Here is a 27,184-nt window from a genome sequence, read left to right as displayed (position 1 = left end):
GCTTATAATGTGTTCTTCCAGTAAGAGTAAGCTTCCACTTTTAAATTTAGATTATCATAGCTTTTCCAATCACAGGAATTTCCAAATCCAGAATACCTTCAATGTATTTAGGCCACAACTAATAATTCCACAGCCTACTACAGGAACTACCTTTCCAGTGAGACGCTATTTGTTCAATTTGATAACCGCCTCTGTCTGTAAACCATTTATGTGGTCATTTGAATCAAGTCAGTATTAAGTTAATATATTACTTATGCGTATGTATAATTATGTAAATAGATGCAGGCGTCTGAAAACTCGGCAGGATTTTTAAGTAGAACTGTATGTGTTGCTCAGGCACAATGGAAGACCTAACAAATGTCAGAAACAAAGAAATGATGAGTGAGGTTTGAGGAGCTGAGAAATAACCTATATTAACAAAAGTAATACATGCTTTACAGATGGATCTAAACTATTTAAAAATGTTAGATATGTAATCTGAACTCCCACAGCACAAACTTTTCAATTACTGTAATGGAAGGAAAATACCACTAAATTGAACCTAGTGGTTTAATTCCCATCTCTGCTTCAAAACTAGCTGTTGAGGGCTTGGACACTGACCTCTCTGAGCCTCCCTTTCCTTATTGAGAAAGTGAAGGTGTAGGACAGTCCGTCTCCAGGTTCCATTCCGAGTCCACAGGTCCAGTGAAAGGATGGGTTTTTGGTAAAGGCATTACCAGAATCAAAGGACATCAGTCAAGAAGACCTAGTTCTTGCCACTGAGAACTTTTCAATCAAGCCACTGAAATATACACATTTCACTAGATATTTATGTATATTTAAATTGTATTTTTTATTTATGATTCATGTAATAAAACATAGTGACATCGTAAACCACACATTTCAAGAATTCAGCAGAGCTGTCAGCACAAAGCAAGATAAATGGGCTAAAGAGCTACTGATGTGCAGTCAGTTATCACAAACACTGACCTAATGGTCATGATTAAATCTATGTACGCTAACAGAGCACAGTATTTTAAGCACACAAACTCCAGAGCTAGATTGCCTGGATTTGAATCCCAGCTCCAATGTCTATTATCTGAATAATCTTAGACAACTTACAAACCAAACAGAGCCTCAGTTTCCTCATCTATAAAGTGGGAGATATAAAACTTACCTCATAAGGTTGCTAAGAGGTTTAAATAAGTGACTATTTATTTGTAAAGCATTTAGAAAAGTACCTGACACATTATATAAGTCTTTGTTAAATAAGTAAACAGAGTCCTTCCACTGCTATCTAGTTAACACTTCTTGCTGATGGGGTAGAATAAACACTAAAGAATGAAATTATTCAAATCCAAAAACTTAGAGGACTTCATTTAGCCAGCTGAAGAGACTCTGAAAAGTTACCCATAATAAACAGTATTCTAAAAGTAGCTATTAAATAAAAACCATGGGGCAGCTGGGTGGCTCAGTCGGTTAAGAACCCAACTTCAGTTCAGGTTATCTCATAACCATATCTCAGTTCAGCTATCTCATAGCTCATGAGTTCGAGCCCCCCATCAGGCTCTGTGCTGACAGCTTGGAGTCTGGAGCCTGTTTCAGATTCATATTCTCTCTCTCTCTCTCTCTCTCTCTCTCTCTCTGCCCCTCCCCTGGTTGCATTCTATCTCTCTCAAAAATAAACATTAAATAAGTAAATAAATAAATAACATGACCACTGTGCAAACTGCGTATCATCGAAGACAAATATTTCATTATTAATAGTGGATTTCCAGAGTGAAATGCTGTTATTCACACTACCTCTACCACTTTCACTCCCTTTCAGGAACCTGGAATTCCTTTCCAAGTTTAACATGGTATGCACCTGTGACATAAAGTACTTGTAAAGAGCACAAACCAGTGCATTTTACAGAAACCAGCTCATTATTTTCCATTTTGTGAATTTCAAACAGCTAAGGCAGTTTCCAAAACTGTTCCTTTCCAACTGAGGAAAAATTCTCAAGATTGTCAGAGAACCTGGGGCATGTGAAGGATTGTTCAGAGTGGACATGACTCAACCTGTCGGTGATCTCCCTAGAACCTGGTTGTGCCAGCCCAGCTCTAGCCAGAATACAGACTCAGATATGCACATCTAAAACAGTTATCACAGTTCCAGAGAGTCTGTGCTCTAATATGACCAAATGAAGATACAACCAACATCTCAGATATGCTGCTGTTTTGCCAAAACTTCTCAATTGTTCTTCCAAATGGCTATTCTCCTAACCTATTTATCAAAGTGTAATTTATTTGGCACCTCATGGAAGAATTTCCCTATGTTCTGAACACAACAGAATATAAAACCTCACCAGAAATCTAAGACAATGTATGTATATACCAAACTACAATATACGCATGACTTAAAAAAAAAAAATCTTTTTAGTATGCTTAATGCCACATATGATACCTTTTTTTTTTTTTTTTTTTTTTTTTTTTGCTACCTGAAATTGTATCACAGGTACTATGAGCCCAGGCAAGAGGACTATGGAACCCTAACCTCATACCCTCCTCCTTCTGACACCATCCAGCTGTAAGCAGTGCTTGGACAACTGGCCCACAACCTTTAGATGACCCTCTAAGGCTAGCACAAGCATCATTTATTTTCTTCCACATGTCTTAATCTGCGGTGGAAAGTACACCGTTCATCAAAAAATTTAGGTTTTAGGGGCGCCTGGGTGGCGCAGTCGGTTAAGCGTCCGACTTCAGCCAGGTCACGATCTCACGGGTCCGTGAGTTCGAGCCCCGCGTCAGGCTCTGGGCTGATGGCTCAGAGCCTGGAGCCTGTTTCCGATTCTGTGTCTCCCTCTCTCTCTGTCCCTCCCCCGTTCATGCTCTGTCTCTCTCTGTCCCAAAAATAAATAAACGTTGAAAAAAAAAAAAAAATTTAAAAAAAAAAAAATTTAGGTTTTATCTGCAGTCACCTTATGGCTCAAAAATTTCTAAAAAACAGAATAAATGTATATACATACACACACACAAGATTTTAGAAAAGACTATAACAGAACTATTGTTTTTCTGACTTCACAATCAGCACTACTAACAAAATCGGTTTCCTCACCACATAAACATTCCATAAATATGATTCCCTTCTCTTCTGCCACTTTTCTTCCTTCCCTGAGCACTTTCTTGCTCTAATGGGTGAATCTTAACACCACACCTTGCTTAATTCTAGGCTAACAGCCTTTTCTTTCATACTTATTCTTCACTTGTGTAGAAAGGTTACTTCTGGACTTAGAAGCCCAAATCAAGTCTTCTCTTTTGCCAAGGAAGGAGGTTTCTTGCAAGTGCTCCAATTCTCTCCTTCCTTCTTTGAACTCCTGTTGCACTGCTGTACCACAGTCATGTGTCTCATTCTGTTCCCAAACTGCTTCACGGGCTTTAGTTAAGTCCTTCCCAATTAAACCATAAATTCCTTGAGAGCAGATACCATATCTTATTCACCTATCACTATAATCTTGAATTAGGGATCTAAATCTCCTTAGATTAGGGATCTAAGTTTCCTCCTGCATCTGACATTTAAGAATGATACACTCATCCTGGAGAAAGTCATAATTGGGTGTTATTTAAATTATTGCATAGAAAGGTCAGGTTTTAATTCTAAGAGGAAAAGGCTCCCTTTTTATCTATCCATTAAAAACAATTAAGGGGCACCTGGGTGGCTCAGTTGGTTAAGTGTGGGACTTTGGCTCAGGTAATGATCTGGGGTAGTGAGTTCGAGCCCCGCATCAGGCTCTGTGCTGACAGCTCAGAGCCTGGAGCCTGTTTCGGATTCTGTGTCTCCCTCTCTCTCTGACCCTCCCCCGTTCACGCTCTGTCTCTCTCTGTCTCAAAAATAAATAAACGCAAAAAAAAAAAAAAAAATTAAAAACAAAAACAATTAAGAACTTAAAACCAGGGGCACCTGGGTGGCTTGGTCGGTTAAGCATCCAACTTCAGCTCAGGTCAGGATCTCACAGTCTGTGAGTTGGAGCCCCGCGTCGGGCTCTGTGCTGACAGCTCAGAGTCTGGAGCCTGCTTCAGATTCTGTCTCCCTCTCTCTCTATCCCTCCCCTGGCTCATGCTCTCTCTGTCTCAAAAATAGATAAAAACATTAAAAAAAAAAAAAAAAAAAAAAGAGGGGCGCCTGGGTGGCTCAGTCAGTTGAGCGTCCGAATTAAGCTCAGGTCATGATCTTGCGGTCTGTGAGTTTGAGCCCCGCATCAGGCTCTGTGCTGAGAGCTCAGAGCCTAGAGCCTGCTTTGGATTCTGTGTCTCCCTCTCTCTCTCTCTGCTCCTCCCCTGCTCATGCTCTGTCTTTCTGTCAAAAATAAATAAACATTAAAAAAATTAAAAAAAAAAATTTTAAACCATAAATTTATAAAATATAAGAATTTGAGATCCCAAACTAGGTAACATTACTTAATTTAATCATGGTTTTACACAAATAACAGATTCAGTGGTTTCTAAGACTGTTTCTTAAGTATTACCTTTTTGTCTTAATGTTCAAGATAAAAGGAGGCCTCTAATCCTAAATTAGAGGTCAATTTTGTTTCTTTCTAAAAACCAGGTTTCTGGGGCCCCTGGGTGGATCAGTCAGTTAAGCATCTGATTCTTGGTTTCAGCTCAGGTCATGATCTCACAGTTTCGTGAGTTCGATCCCTGCATCGAGCTCCATGCTGCTTGGGTTTCTCGATCTCTCCCTTTCTCTCTGCCCCTCCCCACCCCCCCTCACGCTGTCTCTGTCACTCTCAAAACAAACAAAAAAAAATTAAAAACCAGGTTTCTTCTGCGAAGTTCAGAAAAGATGGCTCATGAAGTGTTTAACTACAAGGAAAAGGGAGCACCATTTCTCTAAATAGTAATTATTTAGAAGTTTCACCTCTGAGGTTAAAGCACATTCAAGTTTTAAACGTGAGGTTCTTTGATAAGAGATGGCAAATGCCAAGTTTAACCCCACCCCATTCCCTCCACAGATGCTTGCCAAGCACACACTCCTCCAACACTCCTAGATGCTTGTTACTTCACCACCTTAGTTAGATCTATCTCTCCTCTCTCCACAGGTAGAATGGACATACTACTGACCATCTTTAAGGCATTTTCAAAGGAATATAGAAAGCATGAAAGAACTAATCAAGTACTGTTAAATCCCTGACAGACACTATTATACAGTACTTAGTTATCTCCATTTCCGATTTTCAGTAATACTAAACTCACAATCCTGAACTGCTTCTCTCATGCTCTCAGGGCACTATATGTTCAAGAAAACCAAAAGGGAGGCTATTAAGAGCTCCAAAAAATATAATCAGAAAGCTAATCTTCCGGAGAATAGGTCACATAATTCAGTGTTTTACATATGCCTGATCGCAAGAAAGCCCAGACTGTTGGTCAGAAAATAGATCTTACCTCCTGAAATTCTGATTCAGGCTTAGGAGCCTGAATTTTTAACAAGCAACAGATGATTCTCCTGATCAGACATATTTGGGAAACATAACACATCACCAAATCCACAGGAAGGTTTTCTAGTTTTAAAAGAACATACAAACGACATTCAATTATACTTACTCCCAACTGAGATGAGGTTGTGGCCCCTGAAAGCTTCTCACTGCCAAATGCCATAGGGCCTGTTGCGAAGGCATTGCTTGATCTTGGAGCAGAGGTCTTTGAGCCAGACCCAGAGTGAATTTCACACAGGCAGAGAAGAATCAGACCCTTTTGTCTGAGAAACAGATTTGCAATTATATTTTATGAGGTACTCCTGCATTTATTTAGGAGGAAATCACTCAAGCTGTGCTTAAACTAGTGACACAATGAAGTTTTACTATGATCCTTTATTGAAAATATTGAGAGTAATTCTCCTGAGACACTCCCTAAATTTCTGAGATGTTAAAAGTTTGCGGGTGTTTTAAGTAGCCTGAGAAGCAGATCAACGAGCCAATAGGCAAGGAGTGATTAATGAGAACTTACTACTTGTAAGAAGTGGTAAATCAGTATTCAAATTTGTCACACAGAAATTTGTTAAAATGTAGACCGATTCAGCAGATCTAGAGTGGGGCCTGAGATTCTACATTTCTAGCTAGCTGCCAGGTCCACAGACCACGCTAGAAAATTTCTACGGGAAGGATCACCCAAATTTAAATGTGCCTAAGGATGACAGGGACAACACGATTACTTAAAATGAAGATCCTTGGTCTTCATTCCTGGATATTCTGATTAAGAAAGAACGAGACCTTGGAGGCTGCAATCTTAGCAAGAGCTTTAGAGTATACTGCTATAGGCAGTGCATAGAACCCACACTGAGAAATACTACTAGAAAAGTCACAAAGATTAGTAAAGTTTGGTATCTCTTACAGGATAGGGGAAAAAAGAGATCTGTGCCAAACAGCCATGCTTCAAAGACAGTATGAGATACTTGTTAAGAACAGTACTCATAATTTTCCCTAAAAGTTGTAAGACACTGACATTTTGGAGAGGAAGAGATTTTAAAGTTTAGTTAACGAACAATAACTATTAAGTATGAAAAGGACAATTTCTATATAAAAAGCTAAGTATCCCTCATATGATACAAACAAATGCCAGGAGCTAACGTCATGCAGTCTGATATAACAAATGATGGTTTGATGCTAAAAGCTATTTGTCCTGACGTATGTCCCACAGTAAATACTATAAACATCCTGTTGACTGGCAGAAATAGGAGGCACAAAAACCATTTGGCATCTTTACCCAGCATCACCACAGAAGTCAAAGATGACAGAATTACAGGAACTATACAGAAGGAAATGAAAAAACGTACCATTTCTATGCACTAACAGAAAATTCTTGTGAGTAGAGGTGGGGAGAGCTAATAAATTTAGATGCCAACAGTCCTGTTCATCTAGTATCTGGACAAAATGCCAGTGATGAATATGTGCTCTAACCTAGCAACTCCCTATCTCTTCTCTGCATGATAGCTAGTATTTTGTTTACTATGGTTTGGATGCCTGTCAATGGTAATGCCCAGTTACAATCATGTCCGCACATCAAACATGAATTAGTCATTCTGTCCTGCTTTCCCATTGGCTGGACTTGACGGACCTTAGTTTCTTGGCCACCTCTGAATAGAGGTAACAGGCCTCTGTGGAACACCCATACTTTTCATAGCTAAGCACTGACGACTGTACAATACATTCTAATCATCACCTTCCTCTTAAGTTCAACCTATAGTGAGTTAGCAGAAATGTAACCTTGTTGAGGCAACTGACAAAAGGGGAAGGTAGAGCACTACAATGTACACCTAAAATTAATGTAACACTTTGGGGCACCTGGGTGGCTCAGTCGGTCGTGTCTGACCTCAGCTCAGATCTCACGGTTTTTGAGTTCAAGCCCCGCATCAGGCTCTGTGCTGACAACTCGGAGCCTGAAGCCTGCTTCAGATTCTGTGTCTCCTCTCTCTACCCCTCCCATGCTCATGCTCTGCTCTCTCAATAATGAATAAACATTAAAATAAATAAGTAAATAAATAAAATTAATGTAACACTGTATGTTAACTATACTGGAATTAAAATTAAAAAGAGTAAGGTAGAGTGATATGAAGGAAAAAGCACTGAGAAGGAATTATAAGTTCTATATGCTAGTACTAATAACCTTTGACCACTGCTTCATTCCTGAAAGCTGCTGAGCAGAGATGTAACATCTGAGAAAGTTAGAAATACTAGAACTAAAACAATGATGAAAAAGAAACACGGAACAACTCTATAGTGGTTCCAGATTAATGACCATTCCCAAATCAACACTGCACCCAGCAAACCATTCTGCAGTCCCCAGAAGACAGGAGAGATTTGTAGTATTAACTAACAATTTGACTTTTAAAAACAAAAGGGTGTGGGGCACCTGGGTGGCTTAGCTGGTTAACTGTCCAACTCTTGGTTTAGGCTCAGGTCATGATCTCAGGTTTCACGAGTTTGAGCCCCGCATCAGTCTCCTTGCTGATAGTGTAAAGCCTTCAGAACTCTCTCTTTGCCCCTCCCCCATGCACGAGTTCTCTCTCAAAAGATGAACTTTTTGCTCCTCCTCTGGCTGCCCTCAGCACGTGTGCCCATCAGCTCTGTTATGGCGACCCACACCCCAGCATTGTGATTAGTGATGATGAACCAGGTTATGACCTAGATTTATTTTGTGTACCTCATCATTACGCTGAGGGTTTGGGAAAGGTGTTTATTTCTCATGGACTAGTTATGGACAGGACTGAGCGTCTTGCCTGAGACATGTTGAAGGAGATGGGTGGCCATCACATCGTAGCCCTCTGTGTGCTCAAGGGGGGCTATAAATTCTTTGCTGACCTGCTGGATTATATCAAAGCATGGAACAGAAATAATGATGGATCCATTCCTATGACTGTAGATTTCATCAGACTGAAGAGCTACTATAATGACCGGTCAACAGGAGACATAAAAGTAATTGGTGGAGATGATCTCTCAACGTTAACTGGAAAGAATGTCTTGATTGTTGAGGATATAACTGATACTGGCGAAACAATGCAAACCTTCCTTGCTCTCCATGGTCAAGCAGCATAATCCAAACATGGTCAAGGTTGCAAGCTTGCTGGTGAAGAGGACACCTCGAAAAGTGTTGGCTATAAACCAGACATTGTTGGATTTGAAATCCCAGACAAGTTTGTAGTAGGATATGCCCTTGACTACAATGAATACTTCAGGGCCTCGAAACACATTTGTGTCATTAGTGAAACTGGAAAAGCAAAATACAAAGCCTAAGATGAGATTTCAAGTTGAGTTTGGAAGCACCTGGAGTCCCCTTGGAATCACCAGTCCCATGTTCTAGTTCTGTGGCCAGCTGCCCAATAGAGCTTTTTGCATGTATCTCCTAAGGATTTTATCTGTTTTGTATTTTAGAAATGTCAGTTGCTGCATTCTGAAGTCTTTATTTGCACTATGAGCATATAGACTATCAGTTCCCTTTGAGTGGACTGTTTGATTTGTGAATGAAAAATCTCTTAAACCACACCACTATTGAATGAAAATAATGAAATTGTATCTGTAAGAAACATTTAAAGAGAAGATATATTAGTTTTTTAATTGGTATTTTAACTTTTATACATTCAGGAAAGAACAGAAGTGACTGAATATTGGCAATTATACTACTGTGTATTTAGAAGAGGAAGAAACAGTCAGTTTTCCTATCAGTGACAGCATCTAAGGTATTGTTGTGTTGGATAAGCCATACGTCCTGGAATTATTTTACTGTTTCAATAGTATCAACTGTATTTTCTCACTTGTTCAGATTATTTCTGGTGAATCTTTGTCAACAGTTATTTTATTTTTATTTATTTATTTTTTAACGTTTATTTATTTTTGAGACAGAGAGAGACAGAGCGTGAATGGGGGAGGGGCAGAGAGAGAGGGAGACACAGAATCGGAAGCAGGCTCCAGGCTCTGAGCCATCAGCCCAGAGCCCGATGCGGGGCTCGAACTCACAGACCGCGAGATCGTGACCTGAGCTGAAGTCGGCCGCTTAACCGACTGAGCCCCCCAGGCGCCCCTGTCAACAGTTCTTTTAAATACAAATCAGCAAATTCCAGAAAACTTTACCACATTTTGAATTGTTCAGTGTAAAAATCCTTACAATAAAGGCCGTCTCTTTAAAAAATAAATAAATAAATGAACTTTTAAAAATTAAAATAATAGGGGCACCTGGGTGGCTCAGTTGGTTAACTGACTCTTGATTTCAACTCAGGTCATGATTGAGCCCTGGGTCAGGCTCTATGCTGATGGTGCAGAGCTTGCTTGGGATTCATATTCATTCTCTCTCTCTCTCTCTCTCTCTCTCTCTCTCTCCCCGCCCCCCCTCAAAATAAAAATAAATATTAAACAATTTAAAAACAAGTGGGTTAAATACCTCCAGAAATAAAATTAGACCCCAAAAGCCACAGAAATCCCCAGTCTCTCACTCGTTCTTCATTCTCATCATATACATCCATCACCAATAGACTGTTTCTTGTTGGGACACTCTTGTAAAATGGCAGTTTTCCCTGAGAAAAGACACTAGCCTCATTCACACCTCTAGAGAGCCTGAAATAATGGGAACTATTTCCAAAGAGAAAACTGTTTGGGGGGAGGGGGAGATAATAATCTACATCTATCAGAATCTTAACTTAGTTCCTGCACAAGGCATTCTTGCTTTGCTTGACAGACAACCTTCACACAACCTATACCAAAAACACCCACTAAATAACGAAAGACATTTCTGTCTTGCCTAATCAATAAAACCCCAGGAGTACAGACCCTGTGTCAGTGGCAGAATACCTGATCTACATCATTTTATAAGTGAAGTTTATCAGACAGAAGGTTAGGAAAGTATGAAAAAGAAATCTCCTGAGGCTTAAGGCACTGGGACGGCAGGTGTAAATCTAAAGACTTCAGGAGCCCAAGCCAGTGAAACGTGTTGTGGCCTGCCTACTTCTGTTACAGAACAGGTTATGAAAAAAACCTGCTATGTTATAGGCGCCCAGGGCCTGTTCAAGACCCCAACATTTCTTTTGGCATGCAAGTGATTATTCTACCTCCAGGGCTTTTAAAACACTCTACTTTTAAACAAATATTAAAATGCTGGCTAGTTACCATACTTATTGATGTTTTCTACTCATTTTAATATATGCAGTAGGGTTTTTGCTAAAGAAATACACCTGCCTTTCATCAGGGAGTATCATAAAAGGCTAAGGAAAAATAACTTCACTCCAAAGTTTTTCTATTTTTAAATGAAATGTTTTCCCTCAGTTTAAGAAAACATTTTTACTGCTTTCAGGCTATGAGAAACCAAATCAAACCATAAGTGACAGACCAATTAATAGCTACACTTACCCATGTTGTTACAGAAGGCCATGCCAGCCAGCATTTATAACTCCTGTTATTTTTTCATAGTACTGCAGTTCTGGAAATATTATGCAGAATTTTATGTGATGACTTCTATAATCCAAGTACCACAAATCCCAAGGCAGGAACTGGGACTGAAGATCTCAGCTGGGTGGAAAGAAACTACCAAAAGCTACCATTCACTGGCCACCTGGGACTTCCCAGCCAACATCACAGCTATGGGCATGGGGTTCTGCTCACTCTCTAGCCCCTACCTGCAGTGGCCACCCACAGTGTCTGTCCTACCTTCCTTCTCAAAGTCTAGTTCTGGGTGTTAGGGAATAAAAGCAAACAGAGTTTGTAACCATCCAGAGTTGCCACCAGACTAAGATAAGGATACCTGGAAGAGAATATTAATCCCGAAGTTGTCCATCTATAAATTCATTTCATGCTGAACTGTTTAATAATTGTTTCTTAGGAACTACCATACAAGGGATTGAATATTCTACCTCCAGGGCTTTTAAAGCAGTGTATTTTTAAACAAATATTAAAACACTGACTAGTCCTCATACTTCCTGATTGTAAAGTGACTAGATAGAACAATCTAAATTTTGTAATTTTAACCCATTCTCCTGCCCGTTGTTTTAAGAGGAAAGTTATTTGGGAGAAGGAAACCATGTCTTAATTTATTTTGATGTGGCAACCTGCTTTCCATCTGCGTCTCTTGTAATACCTCCATTTGTTTAAAAGCAAGATAAACTGTTCTTTAACAAGGTTTGGAGCCCTGCTTCTAAACAGGACATCCTAGTTGACTTAGAGTGTAACTAAATGTAAATTGTAATTTTTCATGATTTTCTGTTGAAACCAAATTCTGCCCATAAAACCGTATACTCTGGTCCTGAAGGAGTTCTTTCTAAAACAATGGAAAAGTACTAAAGAGACTATCAGAGAAGCATAAACTCCCTAGAATCTGGCCTCCTCCTCACATCTGAATAATTCTGCTCCTCCCTGAGGCCCAGTTTCTCCCTATGTGGGGTGGAGGCAACAATGCTCGCTTCTGTCTCCTGAGAGGAAGTGGTGTGTGAAGAGGACAGACTTGATGGCCTACTAAGAGCCACAGGGAGAAAGGGGACATTATTCAAGTTGCTTCAAGATATCAGAACATATTCTTAGCCCCACAGGAAGGGCCAAGTCAGAAAATATCACGTTAGAGGTTTCCTATTTTAACTAAAAACTCAAGTTTAAAAATGCTACAAAGTTTGTCGTTCGCATTTTCCTTTCTATTTCTTTTCTTTGACTCTTGATCAGGCTCAAAAAATTTAAGGAATAGATGCCAGAATGGTAAACTATTCAAAAGCCTGATAATGTGGAATTAGCACTGCTCTAGAAACCATTTTTCCCTGGCAAAAGTCACCTGTCATTCTTCTCCAGCATTACTACCTGAATGAATATAAACACAATGTGCCATATCCCCAATTTCTGAGGAGATTTTTAAAAAATGTTTGTGTGTGTGTGTACGTGCGTGTGTGTGCAAGGGATAGAGAGAAACACGCATGCACAAGTGGAGGAGGGGCAGAGAGAGAGAGGGAGACAGAGGGTCCAAAGCAGGCTCCCCCTCTGTCAGTGGAGAGCCGGATGCAAAGCTCCACCAATGAGAATGAAACTCACCAATGCTTAACTAAGCCACCAGGTGCCCCCCCACACCCCCCAGTTTCTAAGCCTAACTTCAACTCCAGAGAACACGCAGGAGGGATGATAGACAAGATAAACAATGGATAGAAAAACCTATTCCTATGAGTATGGTCTCACAAAATTTCGACTAGACATGGGGAAGAAATGAAGAGTATATAGAGTTGCATACAATAGTTGCCAAACATTACAAGCATTTTATTACATGCATTTAATCTGAACTTCAACCAGATAAACTAGGTCTTCTCTCTGTCCCAGTTTTATACACGAGGAAACTGAGGCTCAGAAAGCTTAAGTAACTTGTAACAAACTATAAAGTGACAGAGCCAAGACTCGAACCTTAAACTTTCAAAATCTGACTCCTGAAGTCGAGGCCTGTATACCATTACACCTATTTCTACCCACTGTTCTCTATACTTTTCCAAATTCTTACCAATTTCTACCAGCCACCCCCTCTTCTTCAGCACTGCTGCTTCCATTTCAAATTCTATACTTGATAAGGTGCCTTGATGCCTTGACTTGAACTTGAGAGGCAACGTAGTAAAGAGGTGGAAGGAATAGAAAGGGAGCTGATTTTAAGACTAGTACTGAAAAGAGTAAGAGAGTTGATCCTCATGGCAATGGTAGGAAGAGCACAGGGGCCAAACCCTGGAAAGACGTCACTTTGCAACCATCTTGTGGTGTTCCACCAAGAACGTTAGGCTGTACGTTATGCCGTGCAAAGCAGGACCTTCATACATGCTTAATACTACAGCATTAACACAGTATGCGGAAAAACGGGCACAGGTTAACTAACTTCTGTTTCACTGACCTACACCACATTAGTTAAATCCTAGTGTTCTAATTAACAGAAAAGAATTACACGAAAGTCATCTATAGCCAGAAAATAGATCCTTTTTTTAAAATGTTTCATTCTGAATTCAGCAGTGGACACTGTCATCGTAAACCATTTCAGTTGTTTCCTTATCTTGGCAGAACCCACTTACTTCTAACAGCATGTGTATGTGTTCTCACACAAAATCTAGGAACACCAGAAGACTATGGCTTTCGGGCAAAAGGACAAAATGAACTAAGAGGCTTTTGAAATCTCCTGTTTATATCAGGGAGCGGTCTATAATTCATCATCTGGCAAAAAAAATGTAATCACAAATGAAGTATGTGACACTTATATTAACAGCAATGTTTAAAATTTCCCTCAAATAAATGCTATATAACATTCTTTTTTAAATGATGTAGACCTATATTGCAGATATAGAGTTGTCCACGATACACTGCTAAGTTAAAAACACCATACAGGTAAAATTTTGTATACTGACACAATGAAGTTCTAAAAGTATCTCAATGAAAGTCAAGATGCAGGACTTTTATTTTTTAACCTTTAGTTTTTTTGTTTTGTTTTTTTTTTTTTTCCACCACGTATTTCTTAAGAATTAGGAAATCTCTCCATGTGTGACCAATTGGAAGGAAATTCTTCTGGGCTATCCAAGAGTTGCACTTTATGGATCCCAATGGTTGTAGAGTGGGTGAATCTTTTCTTATTTTGGTAAATATTGGTAACGATGACTATCCACAGTTAACTAAACACTGCATATAATATACACTTTAGTAAGAACTGCCTGTTTTCTCCAATATCTATTCTTCCTATTTCAGATTTTAGCTGGGCACACAATTTCTCCAACTCCCTTACTAGGATTATATTGCCAAGGTCTGACCAATGATGTGATGTGCTGCCTCCAAGTTCTAAGTTGTGCCTACATAACGGGAGCATTTCTTCCCTCTTTGCTGTTGTCGAGACAATATGATGGTGGGAACTGGAGCAGCTATCTTAGACCATATGATGAAAGCTACCTGTTAAAGATGGCAGAACAACAACATAGAGTCCCTGTCGAATACAGACCCACATACCTACCATGAACCACTATCCTAGACTTTCAGGTGAGAGAAAAAGGTCTATTATGTTTAAGCCACATTTTGTTTTTTGTTGCTGCAGTCAATATCCTACTGCATGCATGTGCATATACATACCCCAGGAAGTTATTCTCAGGCTACAACTAAATATCATCCCTTTTTTAAACGTAAGTTTATTAAGCTGAGGACTGAAAAATTAACCTAACTCTGCTAAATCTTTAAATAAAAAACAGAAAAAGCTGGGGAAACTGGGGAGCCTGGGTGGCTCAGTCAGTTGAGCATCTGACTTCGGCTTGGGTCATGATCTAGCAGTCCATGAGTTCAAGCCCTGAGTCGCATCGGGCTCTGTGCTGACAGCTCAGAGCCTGGCATGCTTCATTCACATTCTGTGTCTCCCTCTCTCTCTGACCCTCCCCTGCTTGCATGTTCTCTATCTCTCAAAAATAAACATAAGAAAAAAAAGAAAACAGAAGAATCTAAAATATCTTATTTTTTTAGTTAACCTCCTTGGTTCCTGAGTAGCTAGTTTGAAACAAAAATGCCTCCCCCTTATCAATTGCTGGCCTTGTTTCTTACTTGTGAAAGGAGTAAAAGATTGAAAATATTGGGAGACTGCTAAAAATAAAATGTACTAACTGACCTAATGAATTAACCACAATGAAAGTTAAAGTAAATTAGAAGTTACTAAACACAATATAAAATCACCTTTAAAATTAATATACCACATTACTGTAATATGAAACAGTAACACATTAGTTTATATTAAAAAAAACAACAACAACAAGGTTTACTTCAAGCAGGTGTTCTTTGGCAATTGTGAACTATCCAAATTATGTTTGGTGTGTCATATTGGTATGTTTCAACTGATTTCACTGCCGCTTTAACAAAATCCTCACACAAATACATTTATAGAGAAACTGAAGAGGCATGGGCAGCTCAGTCAGTTAAGCAGCCAACTTCAGCACAGGTCATGATCTCACAGTTTGTGGGTTCGAGCCCCACATCATGCTCTGTGCTCACAGCCTAGAGCCTGGATACTGCTTCAGATTCTATCTCCCTCTCTCTGCCCCTCCCTGGCTCATGTTCTGTCTCTCATAAGTAAATAAAAATGTTAAAGGAAGGAAGGAAGGAAGGAAGGAAGGAAGGAAGGAAGGAAGGAAGGAAGGAAGGAAGGAAGGAAGAGGAGGGACTGGGTGGCTCAGTCCGTTAAGCGTCCAACTTCGGCTCAGGTCATGATCTCACAGCTCATGAGTTTTGAGCCCCGCGTCAGGCTCTGTGCAGACAGCTCAGAGCCTGGAGCCTGCTTTGGATTCTGTGTCTCCCTCTCTTTCTGCCCCTTCCCTGCTTGCTTGCGCGCTCTCGCTCTCTCAAAAATAAACATTAAAAAAATAAATAAATAAATAAATCATAAATGTTAGGGAGAAAGAAAAACCTAAAAACCTCAATTATCTGCTTTCCTAGAGAAAATAATTCTTTTTAGGAACATATGGATTACTGATTTACAGGTAAAAACAGAATTTATAGTTCAGACAACAGTTCAACAAACTAATCTAGAAGAAGTTATTCTCTTGAAATATCTAAATACCTATGTCTTTACTTTTGTCAAGGACTATTCCTTTCAGACATAAATATAACATTTCCCTTGAAATGTTAAATTTGTCCTTTTATAGAGTATACAGTTTCTGCTTCCAGTATCTGGTTATCTTGTTATTCTTTCAAACATTTCCACATTCTCCTTCTGGTCAAGCTTCAACCAGATAACACATGTATTAGGTAGACAAAGAAGATGAAAATCTAAAGGTCAAATTATTTCCTACTATAAGAGCTTTAATAGATTCTCAAAAGGTTTTAATAGGATAAGATGTACCAGATTTTCAGGCCAATCATAACACAGCCATGAGTTCACACAAAATATCTAACCCCACAGACATAAACTCAGGAGGCTCCTCCCTTTGGACAAGAAAGCTAAAATCTTAGCAGTGCTTAAGTTCCTTTAAACTTAAGGTTTTCTACACCACTAGATGTCCCAAAAATGATCCATCAGGAGCAAAGCAGATCAAAAGATTAAGATCCACAGGGTGGCTTTCTCTGTGTGCATAATTTAAGGTGAAACTAAGAGAGGCAAGTCAAGGCAAAAGCCACAAGTGACAACAACAACAACAAAACATTTCAGAAGTTATTTAAAATCTTTGAAGATGTACTTAAAGATCTTCTATGAGGAAGTAGGAAAGGCAAAGTGGAGTTAAGAGGAACAGAGAACTTTTATGTTCCACCTCATCCTCTTTCTTGTTCTTCTACAACTGGAAGAGTAGACTTGAAACCCAAATGCGATAGTAATATGTGAAAAATACATATGGTTACGCGTGGCTTCCTACCTTGTCCACTTTAAACTACAAAGATTTAACGTCTATTTAACATTCTTATAAATAATGGCAAACCAAAAGTTATAAAGTATAGGAAGAAATCAGTTTTGCACCTAACATTTACATGGTGTTTACAAATGCTTTGTACATGTGAATCCACAAACCCTAATCCACAATTCCAAAATCTAAAAGCTCTCAAAGTCTAATTCGAGTTGAAAAGAGAGAGGTTGTATGTGCAAACTCAATGGGTGGCAAAGCAGAACCTGAAGTGTTTACTTATGGTCTTAATTTATCCCACTCAGTGTAACTATTTGCTTTACTACAGACATAATGTGCTTAATTATTAAAGTGCTACCTTAACCTCACTGTGCTTATTATCTTTGGGTTACGTACTGTGTCATCTTTCAAAATCTCAAAGATTCTGAGGCACCTGGGTGGCTCAGTTGGTTAAACGTCCAACTTCAGCTCAGGTCATGATCTCACAGTTCATGAGTTCAAGCCCCACGTCAGGCTCTGTGCTGACAGCTCAGAGCCTGCTTCCAATTCTGTGTCTCCCTTTTTCTCTGCTCCTCCCCTGCTCACTCTGTCTCTCTCTCAAAAATAAATAAACATTAAAAAAAATTTTTTTTTTTTAATTTGAAAGATTCTGAAGCACATCTGGTCCTGAGGATTTCAGGTAAGGAAGTGTAGACCTGTATGAATTCAATTACCCCTACCACAAACCTGTGAGATAGAAGCTATTTTTCAAATGAGGAAACAGAGGGTTAAAGAACCCACCCAAGGTAAAAAAGATGATTAAGTATTACAGCAACTCCAACAGTTCAAAGCCTGCATTCTTAACCATTACCTATGCAGACTTTTCCTTCTACATAGATGAGATTTTTGGTTTTCCAGCCATAATTAACAAAATTAATGCAGAAATCCTTTTATTTTTTTCAATCTTTTAAAAAACCATCGTTATGCTTCAGAAAAAAAGTAATATATTTTAAGGTAAAAAAACAACTTTGGACCCACTCTAATATTTTTAAAACCACCAACATCCTCCAGCACATTCCTCCAGATGCAGGTCGTGAGTCAACAGAACATTAAGTGTCACAACTGTCCTCCCTACTGAGGAGCTGCTGCTAGCATTATGAACAAAGGTGTCCAAGGACAATACCATGGTTAAAAAAAAAAAAAAAAAAGGTTATAGTGTACAAAAAATTAATGATTAAGAGTCATCTCACCAGCAAGGTGGGCTAATCGCCAAATCGTTCTATAGCCTTTCCCAAAAGTCCCGGTTCAGTCACTCCCATCACTCAAAATGCCATCCTCTCACCCTTCCCTCCTCCGGTTTCACGAATCTTAAATACAACCCTTGCAAGTATTTGGGTTCTCTGCGCCCCACAACCTTCTCCCAACATGGCGCAGGCTGAGGCGAAGCTACCGGAAGTGGGGCTGCGCGCCAGATCCAGATCGGGCTTCCACCTCTGCAGTTGGCTCCTCCCAGAAGGCAGTGTCGGTGGGAGGAAGGCAAAAGCCGGCAAAGAGATGAAGACCTGAGACTCAGTCTCACTGTTAACAAGACAGGAAGTGTTCCAGGAAGACGCATGGTTGAGGGCGGAGGATGTGGGAAATGCAATTAAAATGGACAAGGGGGCGCCTGGGTGGCTCAGTCGGTTGAGCGTCCAACTTCGGCTCAGGTCATGATCTCACAGCTCGTGGGTTCGAGCCCCGCGTCGGGCTCTGGTGCTGACAGCTGGGAGCCTGGAGCCTGCTTCTGTCTCTGTGTCTCCCTCTCTCTCTGCCCCTAACCCACTCACATTCTGTCGCTCTCAAAAATAAACAAACATTTAAAAAAATTTTTTTAATAAATAAATAAAATAAAATGGACAAGGATGTGGGGTGCCTGGGTGGCTCACTATGTTAAGCTTCCCAATCTTGGTTTTGGCTCAGGTCATGATCTCACGATTGAGGAGATGGAGTTCCCAGTTAGGCTCTGCGTTGACAGAATGGGATTCTCTCTCCCCTCTTTCTCTGCCCCACCCATTCTCTTTCTCAAAATAAACAAAGTTAAAAACAAAACAAAACAAAAAAAAAGCACCAGGCTGTGACTCGCCAAGAATGTTTACAGAAACAAGATAAAGAGCCACCAAATCGGCATTCTGCAGCTGCCAGTCAGAGGAGAGGGGGTGAGGGAGGAAAACCTTCCAGTGACATGGTAGTGTTACAAAATGCAGGGCAATGGTGAAAAGCCACTAAAGATCTGGAGAGGCAGAGAATAAGAAAAATGTAGTGTAAAGAATCTAAAATGCTTTGTATATTTTGGCTTATTTATGCCTATATCACCAGCGGGAACATTTGGCATATTAAAGTTCCAAGAAAGTATCCTCTAAAATTGTTAGTCCCTGCATGTTCTTTGGTCAGAACTTACCAGTGATCTTCTATACAAGTTTACTTGATTCTCTAATGATCTGTAGTCAGCATGAGGCAGACTATAAAGTTCTTTCTGATACAATATTAAGACGATACAGAAAATAAAAAACTGGGGCGCCTGGGTGGCGCAGTCGGTTAAGCGTCCGACTTCAGCCAGGTCACGATCTCACGGTCCGTGAGTTCGAGCCCCGCGTCAGGCTCTGGGCTGATGGCTCAGAGCCTGGAGCCTGTTTCCGATTCTGTGTCTCCCTCTCTCTCTGTCCCTCCCCCGTTCATGCTCTGTCTCTCTCTGTCCCAAAAATAAATAAACGTTGAAAAAAAAAAAATTAAAAAAAAATAAAAATAAAAAAAATAAAAAACTAACACTGATGACAGATCTATCAAACATAAAATACTGGATTTTTTTTTCTCTTTTTGAAGGGTTCATCTCTCAGATTTAACAGCAAGGAATCACTTTGCTACTAAAGACTTTGAAACAAAGAAAGGATGGAAATTAGGCATTATGATGGAAGAAGTGAAATACTAGACAGCTGAGTAGATCCACCACCTTATCCATCTTCCTGGACTGTACAGTATCTGGAACATTTCCATAAATGGGCAAGAAACACCCTGGTGCATCGACTATATAGGTATACATGTTGTTTGTAAACTTGTAGGACATGAATGCATTCCCCACAATCCGTTCTACTGAACATTATTTTTTTTGTATCAGCATAATAGTTGTGCCAAGTTTGAGATGTGCAACTTTAGTTACCATAATGTTGCACTGCTTTCTTCTACATGGGTTAAAAAGTCCCATACTGGCTGTAATGAACATCAAGAAACAAACCTATTAAAAGTGAAAGAAAACAGGGACGTCTGGTGGCTCAGTCGGTTGAGTGGCCAGAGTCTTGATTTCCGCTCAGGTCATGATCTTACATTTCGTGGGTTCAAGTCCCATGTTGGGCTCCACGCTGTTAGTTAACAGTGCAGAGGTACTTGGGATTCTCTCTCTCCCTTTCTCGGCCCTTCCCCTGCTCATGCTCGCTCTCTCTCTCAAAATAAATAAATAAAACTTAGAAAAATGTTTTTTAAGTGAAAGCAAACAAATTTAAAACTCTAGCTTTTTTTTTTTTTTTTTTTTTTTTTTTTTTTTTTTTTTTTTTTTTTTTTTTTTTTTTTTTTTTTTTTTTTTTAGGGGCACCTGGGTGGCTCAGTCAGTTGAGCATCCAACTTTGGCTCAGGTCATGATCTTGTGATCATGAGTTCAAGCCCCACATTGGGCTCTGTGCTGACAGCTGAGAGCCTGGAGCCTGCTTCAAATTCTGTGTCTCCCTCTCTCTCTGCCCCTCCCCCTGCTCATGCTCTCTCTCAAAAATAAACATTAAAAAAAAACACTCTAGCTTTTTAGACAGCACACAAATCTCATATTTGTACACCCGGGGACACTGAAAACTTTGATGGTTATGGTTAGTGTTAAACACTGACAATTACTATATAATAATAATAAAACCATAAAACAAGTGTTGCTGAAGATGTAGAGAAACTGAACCCCTTCTGCACTGTTGTAGGAATGTAAAATGGTGCCCCCTCTATGGAAAACAGTACAGCAATTCTTCAAAAAATTGAACATAGAATTACCCCATGATCCAGAAATCTCACTTCTGGGTATACATCCAAAAGAACTGAAAGCAGGATCTCAAAGAGATGTTTCATGTTTACAGCAGCATAATTCACAATAGCCAGGGATGGAAGCGACCCAAAAATGCCCATCAACAAATGAATGGACAAAGAAAATGCGGTATATACATACAATGAAGTATTATTCAGCCTTAAAAAGGAAGGAAATTCTAACATATGCTACAACATGGATGAACCTGAGGACAGTATGTTAAGTTAGATAAAGCCAGTCACAAAAAGACCTACTGTATGACTCCACTTATGTAAGATATCTAAAGTAGACAAATTGATAGAAACAAAGTAGAGTGGTGGTTGCCGGAGGCGGGGGGGGGGGGGGGGGGGGGATGGGGAAATGGGGAGTTGTTTAATAGGTAAATAGTTTCGGTTTTGCAAGAAAAAGTTCTGGAGATGTTGTACAACATGAATACGCTGACTCTAACTGAACTGTACATTTAGAAAATTGTTAAGACGGCAAATTATATCTTTTTTAAACCACAATTAAAATTTTTAAGTTATTTTTTAAAAAAAGAATCTGGCAATTAGCAAGACAGAAGTGAATGGAAGATTAACTGTAAGGAAGAACTTTTTACTCCTTTTAGAAAAACAGATCTTCAGTGGCGCCTGAGAGACTCGGTAGGCTGATTGCCCAAATTTGGCTTAGGTCATGATCTTGTGTCGTGGGTTCGAGCCCCGCATTGGGCTCTGTGCTGACAGCTCAGAGCCTGGAGCCTGCTCAGGATTCTGTGTGTGTGTGTGTGTGTGTGTGTGTGTGTGTGTGTGTGTCTCTCGCTCTCTGCCCCTCCCCCACTCATGTTCCCGCTCTCTTGCTCTCTCTCTCAAAACATAAAAACTGTTAAAAGAAAAAAAAAATTAAAAACAGATCTTCAGAATGTCAAAAGATTTTCCCACCACATTCCTTTTTTTTTTTTTGGAGACAATCACTAGAAGGTCAACCTACTTAAGGCTATCTTTGTAAATAAAATCAGTGCCTCCACATCATTATACTACCCTGAGAAAGGACTCTCAAAGGAAAAGATTTTGCTTTATGATCAAAATTACTTCATTTCTTGGAATTTGCCAATTCACGATTCCTCCAACTCGGCTTTAAGATCCAACAGGAAACATGGAAAAAAAGAACACATCCTTTCCTTTTGGCTTTGTGATTAAAGAGATTTGCTTTTAGATGATGCACACAAAATTTATCCTCCAAACATTATTTCCTTGAAGATGGTGACTGATTACAGTTCACGTTAGCTTCATCTAAAATAAGGAAGGCCAAAATAACCACAAGTACTATAGCATCAGACTATTTTTGATATTTCTAAGTAAATTCAGATAGTTCTCCACAGGAAAAAAAAATTTTTTAATAAGACCACATCTTCCTATCTCTAGCTCTGGATAGAACACAACTTACCCTAAATTGTAGCATATCCACGCTAATACCATCACTAATGCAAAGGGAAACAGAAACATAAAAAGATAAAACAATATAGTATCTGTACTTGAAATGCCTCTCCCTTTACCCCCCCACCCCACGTGTTAGGATAAAGAACTAACTAATACCAATTGCAGAGGTAAATGGGAATTCTCCCTTTCCTCTGTAAAAAAAAAAAAAAAAAAAAAAAAAGGTAAAATCAAGTTATACTTTTGCTTCAACCCATATTTCCTCAACCCAAGTCACTTACTTAAAAGTTTCAGGTAAAATGGTGTTCATGTTTCAAAAATGGCATTTACCCGAAGGTCATTCACGTAAAATGGCAGCTCTTGTTTTTCTTAACCCTTGAAATAATGACTATCATCAACTTCTGATTCTATGGACTATCAGTCTACTCCACAACACAGGGAGGACAGAAGGGACAAATCTACTTATATTTTGCACCTAATGAAGGTTATAATAACCATCCTAAAACTTGGAAAGAAAAGTTGTAAGACAAGCAGTTGGCTTAGAGATTTTACAGACCAGGGTGCCTGGGTGGCTCAGTCAGTTAAGCATCCGACTTCGGCTCAGGTCATGATCTCACAGTTTGTGAGTTCAGGTTCCATGTCGGGCTCTGTGCCGACAGCTCCAAGCCTGGAGCCTGCTTTGGATTCTGTGTCTCCCTCTCTCTCTCTGCCCCTCCCCCCCCCCAAAAATAAGCATAAAAAATTAAAAAAGAAAATTTACAGACTATTTAGAGAACCCTGTTAATTAACTATTATTTTACCAAAAGCCATCGGGCTATTTATCAACAAGGGAAGAGGAAGATGAGAATGAAAAATATCCAAATTGTGCTCTAAGACAAACTTGAGCAGATAAGTCATTTCCTAAGTGAAAACAATGTAATTTCTGTTTGTTTTAAAGAGCATTCAAAGTTTAATGCAAAATTCTTCTGAAGTAAACTTGTTTATCTAACTGGAGAAGATCAATTTTAATGTTTGACCTATAATCCTGGCAACTCTAGGTCAAACTGCTATACATATAACAAAGATTGTAAACATTTAAAGGTTCATTACTTATTCAATTACATTCAGGAAACATTTATTAAGTGCCCAAGAGCAAGGATCTCTGGTAGTATAAAATCCAATCCTATCAATTCAACACAATGAATCCATCACTTTCTTTTTCGGAACAAAAACACAAGCAAACCATAACTGCATGAAAGGAATGCAAGGGCACTCTAGGCAAAGCTGTGGCAAACCACACATACACCAGCCTTGGAGAAGCAAGGAGACAGGTAACTTGCTTAACAACAACAACAAAAAAAACTAAAGTCTTAAGTAACAGTTATGTTAAAGAAACAGGATACTTGCCAACCTGTTCCGCAGCTCTTATCAAGCTGTGCTCAAGACCACAAAATCCTATCTGAAGACTGGCAGGGACAAACAAGCTGGAGACCCAGACATGAGCAATCAGGCCTGTTAAGAAACTGGAAACTACAGCATATATAAATGGTTGAAGAAAGTAAAGATGTGTAGCTTGAAGGGGAAAAAGGCTCAGAAAAATCTGACAGCACATTTAAAATATTTTTAGAGCTCCCCTGTATAAGGAGTAGGTTTATTATTCCAAAAACATTTTTGTGCCTTGTATCAATATATTGTTGATTCAAATAAGCTTGCCAAAGGTTCTTTTTCTCTCAATGACTTACCTATGAAACCTCGAGATCATTCTTGAGGTAGTCTTCCCTAACTCATCATCACCCTACCCCCCACGGACATACAACCCTGTACATACATCCCCATTTGGCTGCTGTCTCCCCTAGCAACCAGTTATCTATGCAGATCACCGACACAGTACTCTTGCTTCATAAGGATTATTTTTTTAAATGTTTGTTTATTTTGAGAGAGAGAGAGAGAGTGCGAGCGAGGGAGAGGCAGAGAGGGAGACAGAGAATCCAAAGCAGGCTCCGCACTATTGGCACAGAGCGCAATGTGGGGCTCAAACCCACAAACCATGAGATCAAGACAGAGCTGAAATCAAGAACATCTAACCAACTGAACCACCCAGGCACCCCAAGGATTATTGATTATGAACGGGATTCTAAATTATAGCAAAGGCATAGAACTTATAAAATCATGTATCATAAAATACTAGTAGTACTGGATTATAAAGGTCTATGATATTTATCAAAGAGAATTAACCAAATCAGAGAGCAACACACCTTAAAAGGCCTCCAGAGAGCATGTATTCTGAATTAGCACCTTCACAAGGAGTTAGCAACCACCTGGACCACATGGACATGTGTCTTTGGAAATTTGGCCCTTAGAAACATGTTTTAGGACATTTTTCATTTTGTATCATTCAGCCTTGCTTACACTATAAATTCCTTGAGGATGGAGAGGTCTTCCTTTCCCAGTCCCATGAGAGCTCTTAGTTGCTGGTTAAATGGAATTTCATAAACAGCTTGCCAATGCAAAAAAAAACAAAAACAAAAACAAAAACAAAAAAAACAAACCTATACTTGGAAAACGAAATTGTGTTTGTGAGGAAGGAGTTATTTTTGCAAATATGGTAGAATCAAACACCAACTTCTTTTTCTGTTTTTAGTGGGCACAAAAGACCACTCATGGTTACCCCCACTCTCATAATAATCCTTGATACAACTAACTTCCTAAGGGTTGTAAAAATTAAAAGATCCCAGTTCTATTACTAGGCCTAATACCAATCACAGAATTTCAGAGTTACTTTAACTTGGAGACCGTCTAATGTAGCTCCCTGATTTTACTGCTTAGAAAGGTAAAGGGACTTATTGATTTAGGTCTCTAAAAAGGTAAAAAAAAAAAATTGCTTAAACTACAAACAAGTAAGCTCGATCACCTCATAGAAGTCCCTACGTTGGTCCAGGACCACCTGAGATGCCTGAATGCTCATTTTATTCTTGAAGTCATTCATACTTGGAAGGTATCATTTAGAGAATACATAAATAGGACAAGAGTCATGTATATAATGACAAAAATCAGAACATGGGAGTTTAGGCCAACTCAACACTTACAATGAGCCAATTATAAAAACAACTACCAGGGCACCTGGCTGGCTCAAGCCAGTAGAGCGTCTGACTCTTGATCTCAGGGTCATGAGCTCAAGCTCCATGTTGGGCATGGAGCCTACTTAAAAACAACAACAAAACAAAAAACTACCATTTCATGAATTCCTGAGTACTAGACGGTTGATCTCATCCTATGCATATACTAGCTCACGTAATCATCCCCATGATTCTGCCACTGCAAATATAATTATCCCTGGTTTACAGATGAGACAAATGAGGCTCCTTTTACCCAAAGAAAAAGCCTCAAAACAGAGTGTGGGTTTAAACCCAGGCCTGTCTGACTTAAAGCCTGTGCAACACTATGTTGCGCTACCTTAAATACTATCTTGTGGTTCCTGAAAACTGTTTGTTCCCTAGGATCACATCTCCAAATGTTTGGAAAGGCATACACAAGATGGAAGGTGGTATTGTTCAGTGCAACAGGCGAGGGTCTAGAAGCCTGGCCCACCAGAGTCCTGACCCATCATTCAGTGGTTCTGAATAACCAGGACACGCAGAATAGACAGGTTTTAAGAAAAGCTTAACAGGGGCGCCTGGGTGGCTCAGTCGGTTAAGCAGCCAACTTCGGCTTGGGTCATGATCTCGCAGTCCGTGAGTTCAAGCCCCACGTTGGGCTCTGTGCTGACAGCTCGGAGCCTGGAGCCTGTTTCGGATTCTGTGGATTCTGTGTCTCCCTCTCTCTGACCCTCCCCTGTTCATGCTCTGTCTCTCCCTGTCTCAAAAATAAATAAAACGTTTAAAAAAAAAAAAAAAAAAGCTTAACAGGGCAAACTTTAAGAAATGAAATTATCAGTTATTCCTAAGTCATTGCCCTTAAAATTCATAGAACCTGATAAACTATTCCCAACTACATAGGACAACCCTAGAAAGAAAAACCTCACCCTCCCCCCAAAAAATATTTTAAAATCCAAACACAGAGAACTCTAGATTTTGCCTCCCTTGTAGGTGTTTATTTTGTTTCACAATTAAGTGGCCATTGGAAGAATAAGTTTTTTCAAAGTTCTGGAAAGTCATCTTAAATTAGGCCCCGGAAAGAAATGGAATCTCTTTTAGTCATGACTCTTGTTTTCTTTAAAAGTTCATGTTTGGGTCAGCCAAGTTTTAAACGGTAAAATTATATTGCTGTGTTGTTAGTCAAGTTTGGGAGTGGGGCTGGGGTGAAGCCGCTAGCTATTTGGATCACTGTAGGGCAGCTTATCTGGTTTCTATACTGAAAGAAGGGTCTGTCTATTCTTAGGCAAAAGACATCATCATTTTAGAGGAGCAGAAGCTTGCACTGGATTTCTATCGAATGATCCACATGAGAAGACTCAAGAGAAGTCTAGCTCTCTAAATAAAAGCTGTTTTCGGAGTGTGTGTGATTTTTCTTGGGTCAATGGAATGTCGAAGCTAAAGGGTTTTTCTTTTGTTGTTTTCCTGTGTTGCAATTTAGCCAAATAGAAAACAATTGTGTAATGATTTTTTCCATTTATTTATTCCTTGCCTTATCCTAACAAGAATAAAGCGGTGAATAACAAATAATGAATTTAAACTATTGCTAAGTTACAAATGAGCCAGAAGCTGTACTTGCTTTTATTACAATAGCTATTACCCTGATTTTAAGCTAGTCATACAAACCTGCACACCACACTCTCACACACTATTAATGAAACCCATCCGACTTTAACATTACCATCTTCTTTAACTACCTTCATGGACATAGTTGTCGCAGTCACAGGAACTAAGGAAGTTCCTCAGACTTCACAGTTCCAGACTTCACAGTCTGGGCAGGAATTAAGTAGGCCTTGCT

At 39.5% G+C, this 27,184-nt stretch overlaps 1 protein-coding gene and 1 pseudogene across 6 annotated transcripts in view; one reads left to right on the top strand and one right to left on the bottom strand.

Moving 5' to 3' along the window:
* The window catches only part of RBPMS (RNA binding protein, mRNA processing factor), a 169,697-nt gene that overhangs the window by 104,808 nt on the left and 37,705 nt on the right, over positions 1-27,184 (bottom strand). For 2 of the 6 annotated variants that reach the window (XM_042934445.1, XM_042934446.1), the window contains exon 1: positions 5,560-5,700. The exons of 2 other annotated variants lie outside the window; for them this stretch is intronic. In XM_042934445.1, coding sequence (XP_042790379.1) covers positions 5,560-5,633 — 74 coding nt within the window. In that variant the 5' untranslated portion in view covers positions 5,634-5,700. Of the gene's footprint in view, positions 1-5,559; positions 5,701-18,116; positions 18,405-27,184 lie in introns of those variants that run through there. 2 more of the 6 variants (XM_042934444.1, XM_042934448.1) reach the window with 2 other exon arrangements.
* Positions 8,183-8,758, top strand: LOC122217467 (annotated as a pseudogene).

This window comes from Panthera leo, chromosome B1 (assembly GCF_018350215.1).
Source record: "Panthera leo isolate Ple1 chromosome B1, P.leo_Ple1_pat1.1, whole genome shotgun sequence".
In the NCBI taxonomy this organism is placed as follows: Eukaryota; Metazoa; Chordata; class Mammalia; order Carnivora; family Felidae; genus Panthera; species Panthera leo.
Note: the sequence above shows the minus strand (reverse complement) of the source record. Positions and strands in the feature narration are given on the sequence as shown.